Source organism: Oryzias melastigma, linkage group LG8, assembly GCF_002922805.2.
Source record: "Oryzias melastigma strain HK-1 linkage group LG8, ASM292280v2, whole genome shotgun sequence".
Lineage (NCBI taxonomy): Eukaryota > Metazoa > Chordata > Actinopteri > Beloniformes > Adrianichthyidae > Oryzias > Oryzias melastigma.
Window position 1 is genome coordinate 9,097,241 of NC_050519.1, and position 17,430 is coordinate 9,114,670.

At 36.4% G+C, this 17,430-nt stretch overlaps 1 protein-coding gene across 2 annotated transcripts in view; it reads right to left on the minus strand.

Annotated features, from left to right (window-relative positions):
* Window positions 1–9,364: 9,364 nt before the first annotated feature.
* The window catches only part of olfm2a (olfactomedin 2a), a 43,956-nt gene continuing 35,890 nt past the window's right edge, over window positions 9,365–17,430 (minus strand). For both annotated transcript variants that reach the window (XM_024271829.2, XM_024271828.2), the window contains exons 3-6: window positions 16,296–16,451; window positions 13,423–13,642; window positions 12,538–12,644; window positions 9,365–10,336 (exon numbers count right to left, since the gene is read on the minus strand). In XM_024271829.2, coding sequence (XP_024127597.1) covers window positions 9,662–10,336; window positions 12,538–12,644; window positions 13,423–13,642; window positions 16,296–16,451 — 1,158 coding nt within the window. In that variant the 3' untranslated portion in view covers window positions 9,365–9,661. The remainder of the gene's footprint in view (window positions 10,337–12,537; window positions 12,645–13,422; window positions 13,643–16,295; window positions 16,452–17,430) is intronic.

Consider the following 17,430-nt stretch of genomic DNA (forward strand, 5'->3'; position numbering starts at 1 on the left):
CCAAGACTTTGATTGCTTTTATTCAAGCCCACGAGCACGACTGCTGTGACACAATCACAGCTCACCATTTAGTCTCCTGGTTCACTGCATTCTTGTGAGAGTGAAAGCTCGCTGTGGTACATATGACGTCTTGACTGTTTGAGGCTGCAGGAAAGTGAGTTCTGAGGTTGTTGAATAACAGTAACAAGTAGTCAAGTGGGAGAATTGAGAGAAAAAGATATCATAGCTTAAATCACTCCAGTTTAATGTTGAAAACATCCATTCCTAACCAGAGTTCTTCACTAAGAGCAAAAAAAAAAAAAAACATTAGATACATCATTACTAATTATGATTTTATATTTTTATATCATTTATTTTTACATATTTTATGAGCCAATTTAGTCCAGGTTATTCCTATGAATACATATTATCTTAATTGTGTTTAAGTAAGAAAAAATATTGCAGAGGTAAAAGAACATGATAGACAAACTCCAAATCACAGTAAAATTGTTATAGAACACAAAAATAAGAAACTGTGAGGATTATTTTGTTTTTTCAGTGGCATTTTTTAGTCTTGTTTTGCGTTACAATCAATCCAGGTTCTTTTTCATAACATTTATTTTTATTTCTGTTTAATGTTCTCAGTCTGATCAAGTGTCAGATTGTTTTCAGATCACCTGTTTCGTCACCGTCTTGTTTCTCCATGGGTTTTCTCATGGTTAAGGTTGTTTATTATAAAAACTTTAGTTTAGGTCATGATTATTTAGCAAAAGTTAAAAAAAAATCAATTTTTAAAATGCTGAACCAAAACTTTAAGAATTTACAACATTGATAAAATGTAATACTTGGAGTTGTTTGTTTTTCCAGCACAAAAGTTGCTTCTTGTTTGTTGATTACCTTCTGTAAAAAACACAAACACACATAGTTGAAGTTTCTTTTTCCGGGTCCTCTTGCCTCATTTCCGGCTGTCAAGTTGTCGTGAATCAATTCATGTCATAAACTGGTGAACTTCCAGTCGCTCTGCCTTTGAACTTGTGAACATGACTCATTCAACATGCTTTCATCCCTGACAAACTCTAATTGCGAACACATTATGCTAAATTAAAGCACCAGGCTGCCACCTCAGACATGGATTTCCATTAATGGAATTGCACAATTCAAAGTATTTCATTGGAAGAAATGATGAAAATAACATCAAAGACATCAAAAGCAATATAATAATAAAAAAATATTAGCAGAAACATTTCTGCATAAAAAGACAAACAGGGAAATATGAGATGGTGACACATTGACTTTGCTAAACATTGAAAACCTTTCATTCAAAGGTGTAATTTAAATATCTGTCCACTTTAGAAGCAGATTTGATGTTTTGCTGTTACCTTCTGTCCATACTCATCATTTGAACATTTTACATTTGTCTGTTGGTCATATGAGACTATACTGTCATTAAGGTACAAACCTGCAGAACTCTAAATCTTAATGAGAAATGAGTGTAATTTGCATTTCACATAATTAGTCTACAGACATGTTTAGTTGCTATGGGAATAATAAAGAGGAGTGTAAACATTTCTTGTATGAATCTTTTTTTGGAGCAGCACATATGTATGGTTAAGAAACCCGTGCAGTCCACAAGAACGTCTGCAGACCAGTGAAACCCCGAAGGAACGCTCCTTTGAATTTGTCTCTTTAATCGTGTTGCACAGACTATAGGGTTTTTATTTATTCATTCAAGCTCTACAGTTGGAGAAATGGATTCCACTTGTTTCCACAGACATGAACCCTGCTCATATAGTGCGTTCTGATAGCTTCTCCTTCTTCTTTGTTTGAAACTGTTTGTCTTTTGTGACAGAAAAGAATAGGAAGCTTTTGTAATTGAAAAACCATAAAAATGAAGGAATCTTCCTTCTTGAAACCCGCTCATCTTTTTATTTTGCAGTGGAGAAAAGAGCATCTCTCCTCAGCGACAGAGAACACAGTGACTCTATCATCTATAAAAAAAAAAAAAACCTTTCCAGCTTTCTGTCATTCTTTCCGTTTCTCTCTCATCCCCAATTTCCCCTGAAATAATTCATTTAGAGGACTACACTTGAAACAGATTCAATTTATTATGTTTTGTGGCCTAAAAGCAGATTCTGTTTATTTAAAAATATTTATTTATTAACACATCCTTCCATGTGGGTTCAAATTCTAACCCTGACCCTATGGGCTACATTAATAAAATAAAATAAGTGAACAATCTGATTATAACTAAAAAATTTGTCATAGTTTTTGGACTGTTTGGTATTCTATGGGATCTAAAAATAAATGTCCTTATCATATATTTTTCAATTTTCTTTCCTTCTCTAAGCCTAATGGTAATAATCCTGGAGGAGTGAAATAATTTATGTATTTGTCAAGAAAAAAAGAGGGTGAGATTTGTATTTGTTTAAGCCAATCAAATTAGCTGTGGTATCTGAGCCAACAAGTTTTTTTTTCATCAGCAGGATATCACAGTTCCAGCGCTATTTGTTTTAAATAGTATAGATTTTCCATCTAGTAAATGGAGGCGGGTATTGTAATGTGGACATTTTTTCGATGGTCAAAAGAAAATGTGGACTTTTTGGTGGGGGAGATAAGATTTTCAATGACTAAAAATAAAAAAAAATCCAGGATTTCTTCTTAGCTCTCTTTATTTTATTTATTTCTTTTGCCGGATTGTCGTCATCGATTTTTTTTTCCCTGACTGCTCTTTTTCTGCTCATCCAGTTGAGTCCATGTTTAGACATTTTTGATTCCTCTTTGGTTTAAAAAAAGTTTTATTTTCATTTTTGCCCTGGAGTCAATGTTTAGACCTGAGCTGTGAGGAGATACACATCGCTATAAAGACTTTTATTGATTGAGTTGCGGCTCCCCTGGAGAGACTGAGAAGGGCTTGATAGATTTGCTTAAAGCTAAACCTGCAGAAGAGAATAAATTTGATCAACATTTCACTTTTGGTATTGGGGTAAAATAACATCTTTGTACTGTCAGGCTTAGGTCTTCAACAAGACATTTTAATTGCATTGAGAAAACATGGAGGAAACAATAAGTTGAAGGAGTTTAAATATATTTTAGATGTCTGAAAGAATTCAGGATAATACCATCAGCTGTTTCTATCAACCCATAACAGTGCTTTGGGGATTCTTGGATTCAATTTATTTGGTAAGAATTTCTTCAAAGTTTTTTCTTTGATCATCAAATAAGCTTAAATGTGTTTTACTTTCAAATTGAATCTAAATTGCTTCGTTACTTCCCGCATTCTTTTCTGACACCGTTTCATACAAACCAGTGGGGAGAACAAACACAGATTTGGGTGCTGAGTCAAAGCTTCAAAACACAAATCTAATTAATGTGCAAAGTTTTTTGGTGGAGGTTGACTAAATTTATCTTGTTTTGCGGGAAGCCATTATTCAATCTTCGCACCTCTCCTTCCCCTCAGAGTTCAAACATGAATATGAAATGTGAGAAGAATAAAGGAGAAGTCGATGCGAGTTGTGTTTAATCGGGAGGGGGAACCAAGTCTTCAAAACCCCGTTCAGTGCTGTCATCCCCTGGGCCTCCAGGGTGAGGAAGTGTTGATCTCTAGGTGTGTTGTGAGGGCACAGTTAATTAGGAACGAAGGTAGTGCAAAAAAGGTACATTGAAGGGAAATAAACTGTCAGAGCTGAAAGCATAAAACAAAGCTCTAAGGGTTTTAGTTTTCCCTTCAGGACTCAGTTCTAACACTTGGACGTATCAGGATGAGCAACAAAGTTTTGTTTATCTAACCAGAGTCTCAAGGTGTCTTAGGACAGGTCACACTGACACAGATGCCTCTTTTCATCCAAACAAACCCCACTTTCAAAGAGTGGCTGCATGAATAAAATGTCAACTGGATTTATTTCTTACTTTCTCAGTTGTCTGTATCTCTCCTTCCTAGGAACCGTTTCATCTGCTCCATGAAAGCAGTTTGACTGTTTCTGTCGGTGCACCGTACACATTTAAAAAAACTAATCTGAATAAATCGAGACAATAAAGCCACTCTGCAGTCAGTTATTAATATATCTCAAATTTGTTTTGCATCAGTAAAGTTTGACTGTGTATAAAACAATGGTCCATCTTCTACAACCTGAGGAGAAAAATGATTGGACTTAGACTTAAAGACTTAAAATAATATCAGGTTTTGTAATTTATTTTAAGTCTTTTTTTTTTTAACCGCTGTTGACGTAAAATAAGATCCAAAGGCATTCTACCAAAATGCACACATCAAAGATTTTATTTTCATTTTAAAATTAATTTAAAGATTTATTTAATTGTCAGATCAATTATTATTATAGTGGTACATTTAAACTCATTCTTATTTTATGTTTTGTTTGCTGTTTATTTCTTATTGTATATATGAAAATTAACTGCAATAGCATTTTATTTGACACAAGATGTATTTTATTTTGAAAGGAACCTGTACGTGCTGATGTAAAAATATAGTAGAAATATATCACTGTTACAATTAAATATTGTAAATATTTAAAATCTACACTTAGTAAATGAATGGCATTTCCTGATAGTACATGCACATCTTTTTTAGCTTCTTTCTGTCATAACTTCTATTTAAGGCCCAATCAAAATTCTTCCTTTCTACCTACCCCTACATTTGAAGTGGCATTTGTGGTGTGGTTGGTGTCCGAAATGTTTTTTTTTAAATCCCACCCTCCAAGTGGAGGGACACAAAGCCCTCCATCCGAGGGTAAACCGTATTGCGCTGTGCCGCGGAGGAGAAGCACTTTTCTTCACGTGAATGTGTTCTGAAGCACGGAAGTTTACATAATGGATTTTTGTTGTAGCATGATCTTTTAAAACTTATGAAACCGCTGTTATTATGTGTATTTGGTTGCTGGAAGCTCTGCACTAAAGCTAGCAGACCGGCGACTATTGGTGACGTCATAGAGCGAAAGTGACGTCCAAATTCTAAGACCCTATTTTTCCATTACGATGTCCGAATTCCCATCCTAATCTCTAACTACTACAAATGATATAGTGCCCTGAATTTTAAAAGCAATTTGGACACCATGCTTACTACTTTCCTTTTGTTTTTCTAAACACAGGTTATGACGTCCACGATTTCACGAAGGGAAAATTGCATAAATATGAACATTTCACGACATTTATTTGTAACTCCACTGTGTTCTGATGATGACAATGTGTATGTTTTATTGAAAAATTACAGTTAAAGAAGTTTTTTTTTGCCAAAACTGCTTGACCACAACGCATTGTGGTCTATATTCGCTAACGTAGTTAGCATCGACGCATGCTAGTTTTTCACAAAGACTTCTGGGAAATTTCCAGATTTTGGAATTGTAGATTCGGACAGCACTGGAAAATGGTGAACACGCTATATAGTGCACTATGAATTGATTAGTGAAGGAATTCTGTCAAGGTGCATAACTAATTCTCCGTTGGAAGGCTAAATATAGAATTCAGATTGTTTTAAAACCAAAACAAATTTGTTTGTTTTTCCTAATTGCAGCAGGAGGAGACCAGCAGTTTTTCTGATTCAGTGCACGTCTTTTCTTTAGACTTGAGTGTCATTCAATAAAAAAAGCAACAAAGCAAAGAAGAAAACACATTGTCAGTGTTTTTTTTCATGTTGTTTTTCAGCGTGATCTTGAAATCCAACCTCTTTTGTGCTCAGACATGAATATTTTGAGTGCCGCCTGCCCACGTTCAACAACTGCAAGTCTCTGAATAAAAAAAAGAAAAAAAATGATCACAGTCCTTTTTATAGAATATGTCAAATGTTTTGGAATTCCTTTAATACAATCAATTCACTTTTTCTACTCTCCTTTTAGAAATTTATCCCTATTCATTATGTCCATTAAAAACTGTCAAGTTATGTAATAATTTACGCTGTAATCTGTAACTTTTTCTTTTTTTAAATGCAGGGTTTTACAGTTTGTTTGTTAGTGGGAAGTGAATGAAAACATCACAGAATCATGTTGGGTGAGGCGTAAACGCATGAATAAAACGGAGCTCTGCGGAGCTAAAAGTGAGTTTAGAAAGAGTGCATAAAGACTTCATAGTAGGGAAAGAGAATGCTTGTGATTTCCCTGAATGCCTCTCATTTTCATGCAGACACACCCGTCAAGTTTGATGGAGCGCTGGAGCGCTGCTCCATCAAACCGATGACACCAGATGTGAAAACAGTCATTATAAAGGTGGGAAATTATGAAACAATGCGCCACGGGCGAGGAACTAAACACTGCTTCAACTTTTATGCAACATTTGCCTCATAAAACATTTGTCGCTCACAGAAACAGATGTGGGAACCAAAACATGGGAAACATTAAGATCTAAAACTAAAATGCTAAAAAAAAAAAAAAAAAAAAAAAGAAATCCTTTAGAGTTTTTTGTTGTCATTTTATCTGAATATAATAAAATGTTGTAAGGCTACAACTGGTAAAAAAATCATTATAATATAAAGAAGGGACTACATTTAAATCATCATTGAAATAAATTCACTGTCATGGTATAAATGAGGAAATACTGTTGAAATTAGGTTGAAATAATCACCTTTGAGAACCTAAACATTGCTTTTAAGTAAATTTGAATCAAATTAAAATGCCTGTTTTTTATTAAAATAAACACTATTCACTGCTAAGTGAAGTCCATCAATCAATTTGTGGGTGTGTCTAATAAAAAACCCCTTTAGATCAAATCATTGAAGTTCCTGTTTTAGTCCAATTCTTCTGCACAAATGTATGAATATAAAATGTTGAGGGGAAAGGATAAAACATGTTTTTGTTAAAGAAAATTTCTGCCTCAAACCACTTTGGACTAAGACAAACATCTTTCATTTCCTTCTCTTTTATATTTTATGCATCCTAACCACCACTTTCCGTCTCACTCTCTGGATGATAGAGAGCAGAGCCGACACATAAGTACTGTTGCTCACCACACAGGCTATGTTGTGACAAGAAGACCTTTCGTAGAGAAGATCTAAGCTGACACATTTACAGAGACACAATGCTCCAGCAGGGTTACACATAATACTTTGGAACCGTTTGTCATACAACAATCTGTAATCTAGATTATTACTGAAAGTGTTTCACAAATTTCAAATTTACTTTGATAGAAATATTGGGGAATTATCACTGAATGATATTTACAATTAAAATTTTGTGTAAGAAAGCTTGAAATCCTAATAAAAAACATGTTTTCTGAGCTCATTAAGTGTTCAGTTTTACTGCTAATAGGCTACTATAAACCTGATTTGACTAATGGATGATGTCAGAAAATGCTGGTATTAATCTAGGGAGTCCAAAAACGCTCACACTAAGGAGCACTCTGGGGGGATTTCCACCACAGTGCAGACCACTGAATAATTTAAAGAATTTCGGAGAAGGTAATCTGGAGAATTTAAAGGGCATGAGCACAAACCTAAACTGGAAACCACAACTAGAACTGCAGCAAAGTTCTCTTTCCTCAGTTGCTGAAATAAATAGTAAAGGAGAATGTGAAATGAATGAATAAATGAATCTTTAATTTGCAAGACATGCTCCTAATACCATTTTCAGCAACAGCTTTGCTTCTTATTTTTGTGATGATTTATAAGTTATTGTCAGTGATAATTATCACGGTTGTGTGGACAGAATGAATGCACAAAGGAGGGATTATTTTCATGAATGAAAAATAAGATCTGCAAACGTCACAGAAGCATAATTGTAAATAAGGAGAGACCTGCTGGGCTGGTTTTTATAAAGTGCCGTACATTTAGAAACAAAAAAAACTGTGTAATATAGAAAAAGGTTAAAAATATTCCTAATTCATTTATATTTTGTTGTTTTTTTGTGTTGCAAGGATAAAAATTAAACAAAAAAAGATCAATTTAGACCAACAGAACAAACAATGTATTTATGACTAAAATGAAAATTATTGGTAATTTCTCTGTTTATTAGTATTTTTCAAGCTGTGGTGGTAGAAATTTACTAAATCTATCCATGTTTTTGCTCTGGGATTCATTTGACTATAGGTTTTTAGAAAAGATAGAAATGAATGAAAACTCTCCTCCACAGATGAGATGAGTGCATTCAGTTATTCTTCCATTCCTGCTTTTAAATGATAGGTTTCTTGCCTGGAAGGAGCAGTCATCTGTAATGCTTTCATTGCCATAGCCAGTCATGCTTAACATTTAGCTCTGATGGAACTGAAAATATGTATCAGTGAGGCGCTTATTGTTACTGTGAACAATCTTTGACATGCTTTTATAATTCTATCGACAGCTGCTTCAGTCCGACAGCAGTTTGACATTTTTATGCAGGCAAAAAATGGTGGACAAGAATCCCATTTGGTCTATTATTATACATTATAGTTTCTGATTTCCTCAATCAGTTTTCTGATATCCCTTTATGTGGTAAAGAATAAACACTTGTTCTGATACTGCTGAATACTCTCTATCAATGTGCATTGTATTTTTCTCTTAAATGTCAGTCACTATGCGATAATGGAGGTTCACTTTTGCGCAGTCCTTATTGATAGAAAGGTCATTCGGGATGGGCAGGATCACCATGGTTACAAAGGACAAGAAAACTGTGACCTCTTATATCATTTGAGGTCCTGCAAGGAAATACTTCCCTAAAATGTATTTTGTCACCCCCTCTTCCTCCAGTGTCGTCTGTATTAGAGGAAATGCCAGCATGGTTTGAGGAAAATGTATTTGTAAATAATGGAAAGTCCTGGAGTTGCAGGGTCGCTTGTCGACGATATCCCACTGCTGTAGGAAAAAAAAAATGCTGTAGGGAAAAAAACTGCAGCTAACAAGATTAGGATTGAAACTGCTTGAAGAAACTGTGGCTATAAAGGATAATATCTCTATTTAATTATAAACATCTTTTTCATTTTTCGTTTCAACTCTTGCTTCTTATATTTTGCTTTAATCTCAAAAGAGGCAGTTTTTTTTTTTTTTACTGAATGCCTCAGTTTCACTTTCATTTCTCCTTGCTGAAATAAAATGTATCACAATGCACAGAAAAAATTACTAATATTTGTTATTCAGCATGCACAAACGTCTGGAGGTTTTCTTCTTTAAGAGGAATAATTTGTTTTTTACCGTGCAGTTAGACGCAGTTCAAATATTATCTTCTCAGCATGCTGCCACCAAATCCGTTCACTTGGCAAAAGATGAAAAAGCTACTTAGTTTCTGCAGGAATATTGATTCCAAGATTTTTTTCTTATTATTCTTTAATCATAAGCTTTGATATTTTATTTAACTTTATTCATATTTTGTATATTTTTTGCATTTCCTATTGATATTCCAGGAATAAATGTCATTTAGGACGAAAATAAAGGAAATTAGTCTTTTTTTTTCAAATATAAGACAAAAATACAACATGGTAAATGGTAAATAAGATGTTTATTTGTCATCAAAAATAAAAAAAATAACACATGCTTACTCATCACAGACAGAAAAAAAGATGCGCTCAGTCTTTGTGTCTTTAGCGACCCACAGTCGGAGTGTTTTGAGAATGTGAATAATAGCACTCTATGAAGATTGAAATTCTTTTAAAAAACCCAAGCCTACATCTGTACTTTGAAGCCCCCAGCCCATATATTCTACAACCCCCTCCACCCAGCCCCGTTTGTCTCTCATGAACATTTATCACAGCTTGTTTGGGTCGGCGCTTTGGACCCTCAGTCCCCAGATGTCTTAATAACCTGGAAGAGTGTGACGTGGTAAAGCACCTGGTGTCCGTTGTTCCAGGTATAAAGCATCCTTTCCCTGGGGTTATAGTCCATCATGGAGATGTGGGAGTACTGATTGTGGAATGGGATGTCTGTGTACTCGTAGCTTGATGTGTTAGTGTAATAGGCAAAGTAGATCTTAGCACCAGCAAGATGAGAGTTGGTGACGTAGAGCGTGCCGCAGATCATAAAAGACTCTCCGGCACTGCGCTTTGGGTAACCAGTGTCCCAAGTCTGAAGGACCTCCAGGGTCTGGGGCTCAAGGCGACTAATGACAATGTTCCCAGCATTTGGTATGGTGGTGTAAACAGCCCAAAGCCCGTTCTCATCCGCCATCAGGTCGATGTCGGAGTAGCCGCCCCAGGAGTAAGGGAAGGTGTTGTTATATCCGGCACCGCTCAGACTGCGCTGCACCAGGACGCTTCGAGAGCGGAAGTGGTATTTGACGATTATGTTGCTCTGGTACTTGTTGTAGTACAGGGAGCCGTTGTAGACCACATGGCCAGTACCAGCCCAAGGGTGTTGGAGCGAGTGCTGCACAAAGTTCTGGCCTTTCACAAAATCGCTCATCGTGCGGTATTCCAGAACGCGGCGCCCCTTGAAGTAGCCATCAACGTACCACACCTGTTTAAATAAAAGAACAAAGAGATCATTTAAGGAGAAGACATACTAATCTATGCTCAATGTGGCAAATTATCATTTTGTTGTGTCTGACACTTCTCTAAAGGAACATACAGGTCGTTTCCTTTCACAGGAAACAACAGAGCCTTAAGCAGAGTGGTTAGAACTTGTGGTGAATCTACTTGTTTGAGCGTGTGTCTTCAGGAAGTTACTCGGAAATCAATGTGGAGAATTATTGATGGTTTGTGTGTGGGGAAAGATATTGCCTGCACTCTGCAGGTAACCGCTGCTTGTGGTCTCTGCCCTTTCCAGTCCACATTTACGGAAAATCAATCCGTTTAACAACTCTATGATTTTCCTCAAGCAGACTCGATAGATCTGCGTGCTGCCTCTCTGACTGTATGTGCCATCTCATTCCAGCAGCACATCCACAGAGGGAGCAGTCGGTTTAACAGCTTTGAGTAAAAGTACTGCATTTTCTTTCTGGAAAAAGCCCGAAAATTTATGTAGATTTGTTTTTCTTTCATCAAATATACAAAAAAATAATTTCAATTTTATTTATATTGACCAAAATCACAAAAAAATACATAATTGGGCTTCAATTGCTTCATTCGGCTTAATTGGAATTAACTAGTTCTTTTTTTTATTAAAACTTAAACAAAAAAATTAATTCAAATTTATTTTTACAGACTAATATCACAAAAAATGCCTTATTTTGCTTTGATTAACTCTTTGGGCTTCATTTGCTTCATTGGGCTTCATTGGAATGAACTAGTTCTTTTTTTAAAAATAAAATAAAATAAAAATAAAACCTAAATTAACAGCTAAAAATTGTGTGAAATTTCTTGGCTTTCTAAACATATATAATTAAAAAAGTAAAACTTTTTATCAGAATTTTCATAATTAAACCTCCTAACATCGGGGGTGTAAGACCATCAAGAAGGATTTGTTGAGTTTCTCTATTTAGAGGAAGTGTCACAGATGATTTTTTTAAATTAAACCCAAGACAATGGAAAACCCCAAAATAATTTGACAGTTTTTATTCATTTTTGATCACAGCAATGAACAGTGGCCAAAAAATGAGAAATAAAAACATAAGCAAAAAAAAAAAGATTCAGTGGGTTCTCCAGCGATAAGATATGAGGAAGTCAAACCTTAGAGGAAAGTAGATATTACTTATCTAAAACATCAAGCAGAACTTGTCTGTCTCTCTGTACCTTTGATATTCTTCCATCATTATTTCCGTCTTGTCCAGCTCTTGGCTCCTTGTCAGGTGTGGAATGGGCTCTTTCTTGTGCAGTGTGTGTATGTGTGTTAGGGATCAGTGGATCTGCTGAAATGATGTGTTAAAGCTGTCTCATAATTAGGTGTAATAAAACTACTTTTTCTTTGTCAGTTCCTTCAGTCGGACCAAACTCTCAAACATTAAGACAAAGTTTCTCTCTACTATTTGGGAAAATCTCTCAATGAAATGCTGATGACTGAAGCTGATGTTGATGTATCAGGTTATTAATCTGAAAGTGTATTAATATGAAGAGTGGAATATGATCTCAGCTACTCAGGTGATTAAAGCAGAGATCAGAGCATCCATTCACAGAGGTTGACCTTTCCTGTCTGCATCAGCTATTTAGTTTGTTGTGATTCATCGCCTTTCACGACAAAGGCCAGCCTCATCTCTTCTCTTAAACGTCACCAGGTTTCTTGCAAATAATTCCCCCTTTCAAATTTTTTTTGCAGTTCCTTTTTCTTTTTCCCTCCTCTTACCCTACTCCCACAATTCTCTTCCTTATAAACATGTCATCTCTCGCCATTAAAGACCATCAATATATGGTCAGTTGGGAGCGTCTTGGCACACTCCAGGTAATTATTCAGGTGATTCAGAAAACTTCAGCAAAACAACTCATTCATTCCCTCTTTGGTGATGAAGAGATTAATCAGCTGAAGTACGGAGTAAGAGGAAGACAAGGAGGAAGGAAGCAGATGCAATCCATCAGTGACTCAGGCTTTGCACTCACGTTTCTTTCTGCATCTCTCAATCTCTGCAGCTCAGGAAAAGTCCCACTCAGACAAAACATTTCATCAGTCACCGACACAGCATGACAGCCCAGCTGACAGGGATGTTCCTTTTCACTCATCCACTTTGTTTATTTTCTGTAATTAATTTTCTTTCTTGAACTTTGAAGTGAGAATGGAGAGAGACTCACTCTGTTGTCGGAGCTGGGTATCATGGTATCCGTCATCCAACAGCCGAACCTCGAGCCCGATGCACGCACAGTGATGGGATTACTGACGCCTGTGAGCTTCCCGCAGCCTGAGGTCAAAGAAACAGAAGAGTTTCAGGGGAAGTATGCAAAAGCAAAAAACTGAGACCCATGCGGCCTAATAAACTACTTAATCTGGCCCACCAAACTGGAATAAATGACACTGATAAGTCTTAATAAAGTTTTATAGTCCCTGTTATTGACCTTTATCCAGGTGCAGAAGGTTTTTTTTGCATTTACATAGAAGATTTGTTGCTTTTCTGATGTGTTTGCTGAGATGGACACTAATTTTTATGTTTTTTTTTTCTAACTCTTGGGTTTAGGACAATTTGTTCTCCAAGTTTGACCCATCCTGTGCAGTAGTGAGCTGCAGACACAGCCACACTAGGGAACCATTTTATGGTTTGAGTTCACAGCCTCCCAGTAATGGGGTATACACTCCTCCACTGGGCCACTGAGCTAATATATAAATGTATTTGTTTTCTCCAGTCCTCTAATCAAATTTTCTTTTCTGTTTTCACATGCCTGTTTTCTTACACGGCAGAATTCCCATGAAGCAGAAGTGTTTCTGTCAGCAGAAAGTGAAAAGGGTCATAAACAATGGCTCCACTTTGGCCCACAATCAATTCCAAGCAATTTCCAAGCTTTTGCATTTTTACTGTTAAGAGTCCTGAAAACAAAAAAGGTATCTGTGGGGAAATTGGGCAATTATCAAATTTCTCCTGAAACATTTGCAGCCTTTTGTTGAAACAATAAATAAATAAATAAATGAATAAATAATAGCCCTGAGGCATTCACACATTCAGTACATCAGAATCGACCTGATACCTAGTTTCTGCATGCAGGAGTGGAGTCTGGTCTCCAGCAGCAGGACTCTCTGGCGCAGCTCCTCGTAGTCGTAGGCCCCCATCTCCTCCTGGATGGCCATGAGCACTAAGGAAAGGTTCCTCACCTCCTCTCGGAGGCGGAGGATCATCTTGGCATCATTTTTGTACTGTTCCAAAACTGGCAGGAGGGGAAGCAGCTGGGTCACTTTATCCTTTAACTCCTGTAGTAGTTCACACAAAGAAGAACACATAGATTACACAAGATGAATGCTTTTATTATTCAACATTTAAGAATTTTTTTATTTTTTTATTTTTTCTAGGGCATAGTTTCTGCAGAGCGGCAATAGTTCATTCAAAATTAGCCTTAAAGTTGTGGGCGGGACTGTTTGAGTAAATCTTATCCCATTTCCCATCGTTCCTATGTTTACATTCGCACCTGCTAGCTTCTAAGCCCTCACATCACCCAACCTAACATTACCAGTGTAACAAATATAGTTACCCATAGTTAGATACATCGGAATAGAGTGGAGCAGTGGGAAGGTGGGCCACCGAATGTAGCATCTACGTCACTGCTACAAACCTTTTTTGTCTGTTTCTAAATAGAAAAATACTCAGAAATGCAATTATAGTCAGAATTTTCTTTATATATGTTCTCTATACAGAGGAAAAGGCCATGAAAACATGTAGAAAACACTAGAAACCAACACATTTGAATTCCCAACTCTTCATACATGGACATCCGGTTTAGGCCCCTTCCATGTCACTTTTTGACATTTTGGATGTCCCCATCTCTTCGTTTTATGACGTCCTGGCTGTTCACAATAAATCATTTATTTGTTTCCTAACACTCTAGGTGTAAAATAAGGTGGATAATTAGGACAAACTTCACTCTGGGGCTTTTGGGAGTTTATTAGAATTTATTTCGGACACATAGTCCAATCAATAAAACTACAATAAAACAGCACAATATAAAAAAATACGCAAGTTAAGAACAATATACAAAAAATTACAATAATCAATAAAACTACAATAAAAAAATCAAAATGTCACAAATATACAAGTTTTTATTTTTAGTTTTTAAGTTTTAAGTTATTGTCATGTTTAAATATTTTTCCAACATATTCTATGTAAAATTGGAGTGGGTACGGTGAGAATGTGTTGCAAAAATACTATTTTTATTGGAGTGGGTCTTTATTTATAAAGATGCTACACACAAAGGAACCTTTTAGAAAAGTCTCTACAAATGGGTCAGTAAATTTATCATAGAATTGTGATTTTGAAAAGATAGTTCAAAATTGTGCAACATTTGATGTGCACAACCTTTACATTCTAAAGTGGACATGAATGCAGAGCCATTTCTGGAATTTTCCATTCACTACTGCTTCCAAAATGGGACAAAGAAACCCAAAACACCTTCATGTTTTAAATGTTAAAGATATGGGGTCAACAAAAGGCTAGAGCCAACATCCGTGGTGGAATGGGGATGCATGGTGCCCAGAAGATAGCCCTGAAGCAGTGGGAACGCTGATATTTTTTCTAGGGACATTATGTTATCAACCTCTTCATACATGGTATTTCAGCTGAATGTTGCCAAACATTTGGCACATCTCACAAAAGTGCGGCTTTGCAGACTCATAGATGTGTGCGTGCCCGTCCTGCCTGTAATCTGCTGCTTTTTGAAAATGTTTGAGGTGACATAATGAGGAAAATCACACAACAACCACTCACTGCTGAGCACATGAAATGTTCTCAGAAGAGAAGAACATTTTTGAAAAACAGCCCTGCACGAAAAGCACTGGGATTTTATAAATACACCTTTAAATACACCAATAAAAGCATGTATTTCTCTTCAAATACATTGTCACAAGGTAACAAAAAAGAACAATGTGTACTTAAATAGCGCAGGAACCAGCAAGGAAGTAAAACTGACTTAGAAGGTAAAAAGCTCAAGAGGGAAAAAGGTGTATCAATAAAGTACAGTCGCCACAGGAGGGGTTGTTTCCTCCTTGTGAGGGTTTATCGTAAATCTGGTGATGGAGCAGCTCTCTGCCCTGTGGCGCCACATCATAAATCTAATTTTCACTTTTTCAAGCTGTGAAAATTCACTCTCGTTAATCTCCCACGCTGTGCCATTGGCAACGTTAAGCTGGACTCATTCGTCAGCCAACATGATCTGGTCAAACACTGCTTTTCTCTGTTTGAGAACAAACATGTATGAACTGCGTTCGGATAAATAGGGTGATATTTTTTTTTCTTTGGTTTTGCATACTCAACTGATTCCAAGTTTAGTCAACGAATGTAGGGAAAGCTTTAGCAGAAGGCAGCCTCTACTTCTACTGAGGCTAAAACCCAGTGACAAGCCACATTAGACATTTATTAAGACAACTTCTAATCAAACTATTTTATGGCCCATCTAATTTCTAAAAGAGCGTGAGAAATGCAGTGAAAGCCTGGACAAGACATTTGGTGGGCAGGAAGACAAAACACCTCATTGATAATGGCATCTAAGCCTTCAGGAGAGATAAGGTAGAGACAAATGTGAACATTTGTGCCAAATGTCTAAACACAGAAGCAGCAATGTTGCGGATATGGAGTAAAAGAGGTTGAGAGACTAAAGCTTTGCAGTGACACTTCAGTTGTGTGTGAATTTGCTCTTGTTCTTTTAACCGAGCACATGATTCAATAACAGAACTGTGCACCGGTGTTTACGAGGCAGTCCATCAAGAGTCACATTGAGTTTTATTGTCTGTGAAGAGCGAAGCACGTAGCGTGTGAGTGTGCCAGGGTGTCACAATACAATAGAATCTGTATTCATTTGACAATTAGTCCTGACTGCACAACCCTCTGGGCGGGAGGACACTTGCAGCCAATTACCTGGAAGCCCTTTGGGTTGAGGCTGCGAGGGTTGTCAGAGGCCACTTTCAGCTTCCCGTCCACCACTTTCATCAGGCCCTCGGTGTTCTTCACGTACTCCAGATCTCTGTAGGTCCGCAGGTCCAGCACCTCCATTGACTGGCTGATGTTCTGAACCTGTACCATGCAAGCGAAATACACTTTTAGACCCAATGATTGTTTTTTTCTTATATTGTGAATTTGTAATCAGATTCAAACCCATTTAAGTTTTTTTTTTATTTTTTTACAGTTTATAAGCCAGTGAACTATGACCTGATGTTCTATAAACTCAATGAAGGATTTCCACTTACAATATATCAAAGTAAAAGCTCTCAAGCTTTCATGTTTGGATTTTTCTTTTAGTGTTTTATGTTTTTTTTTTCTTTTTCTTTAGAAATAAAACTTTGTACCCACAGTTGCAGACATGCTGGTTAGTTTGTCCACTTTCCTTTCAGTAAACCCACAGACTGTCTGTAAATACTAACAGCTTCCCTGGAGCAAACAAGCATGAACACAAACAAAAAACTAAACCTAGACGACTCTGATACATTTAATTCAATGTAAAAAATATAAGTTAATTAAATCTATATAATTTAACTTTATATTGTACAAAACAGAAATCAGAGTTGCTGCTTACAGCATTTTTCTGCTGTGTCAGCATTCATGTTTTATAGCAACATATTGTGTCACAGTGCTTAGGTACTAAACGGACTGTTGCCTATTATAACAATTCAGCTAAAAATCCCTTTGTGGATCTGGAAAAATGCCATTTGTTTAAAACAGCATGCCTGGTGCTGGACTTTTAAAGCTCCTAAAATGTTTGTAAAGATTAAGTATAAAAAGGGTTGTTGTCTAATAAACATACTTCAGTAGATGGTGCCTAAAGTGTAAATTCAAATAGATCTGATTATGGTTTTTATGCTGCATTTTCATTTTAATCCTCTCTGTAAATGTGATGTTTATTTAACAGGGGGTAAAATAAAACTATCAGAAATTAGTTTTGATCATTTATTTCTTTGTCGACCTGATGGCTCAGTTGGTTTCAAGCAGGATTGGCACATTGGAAACCAGGGTTTGTTTTTCGGGGGGTGTGAGGATTTTATTCCAGTGTGGGTCT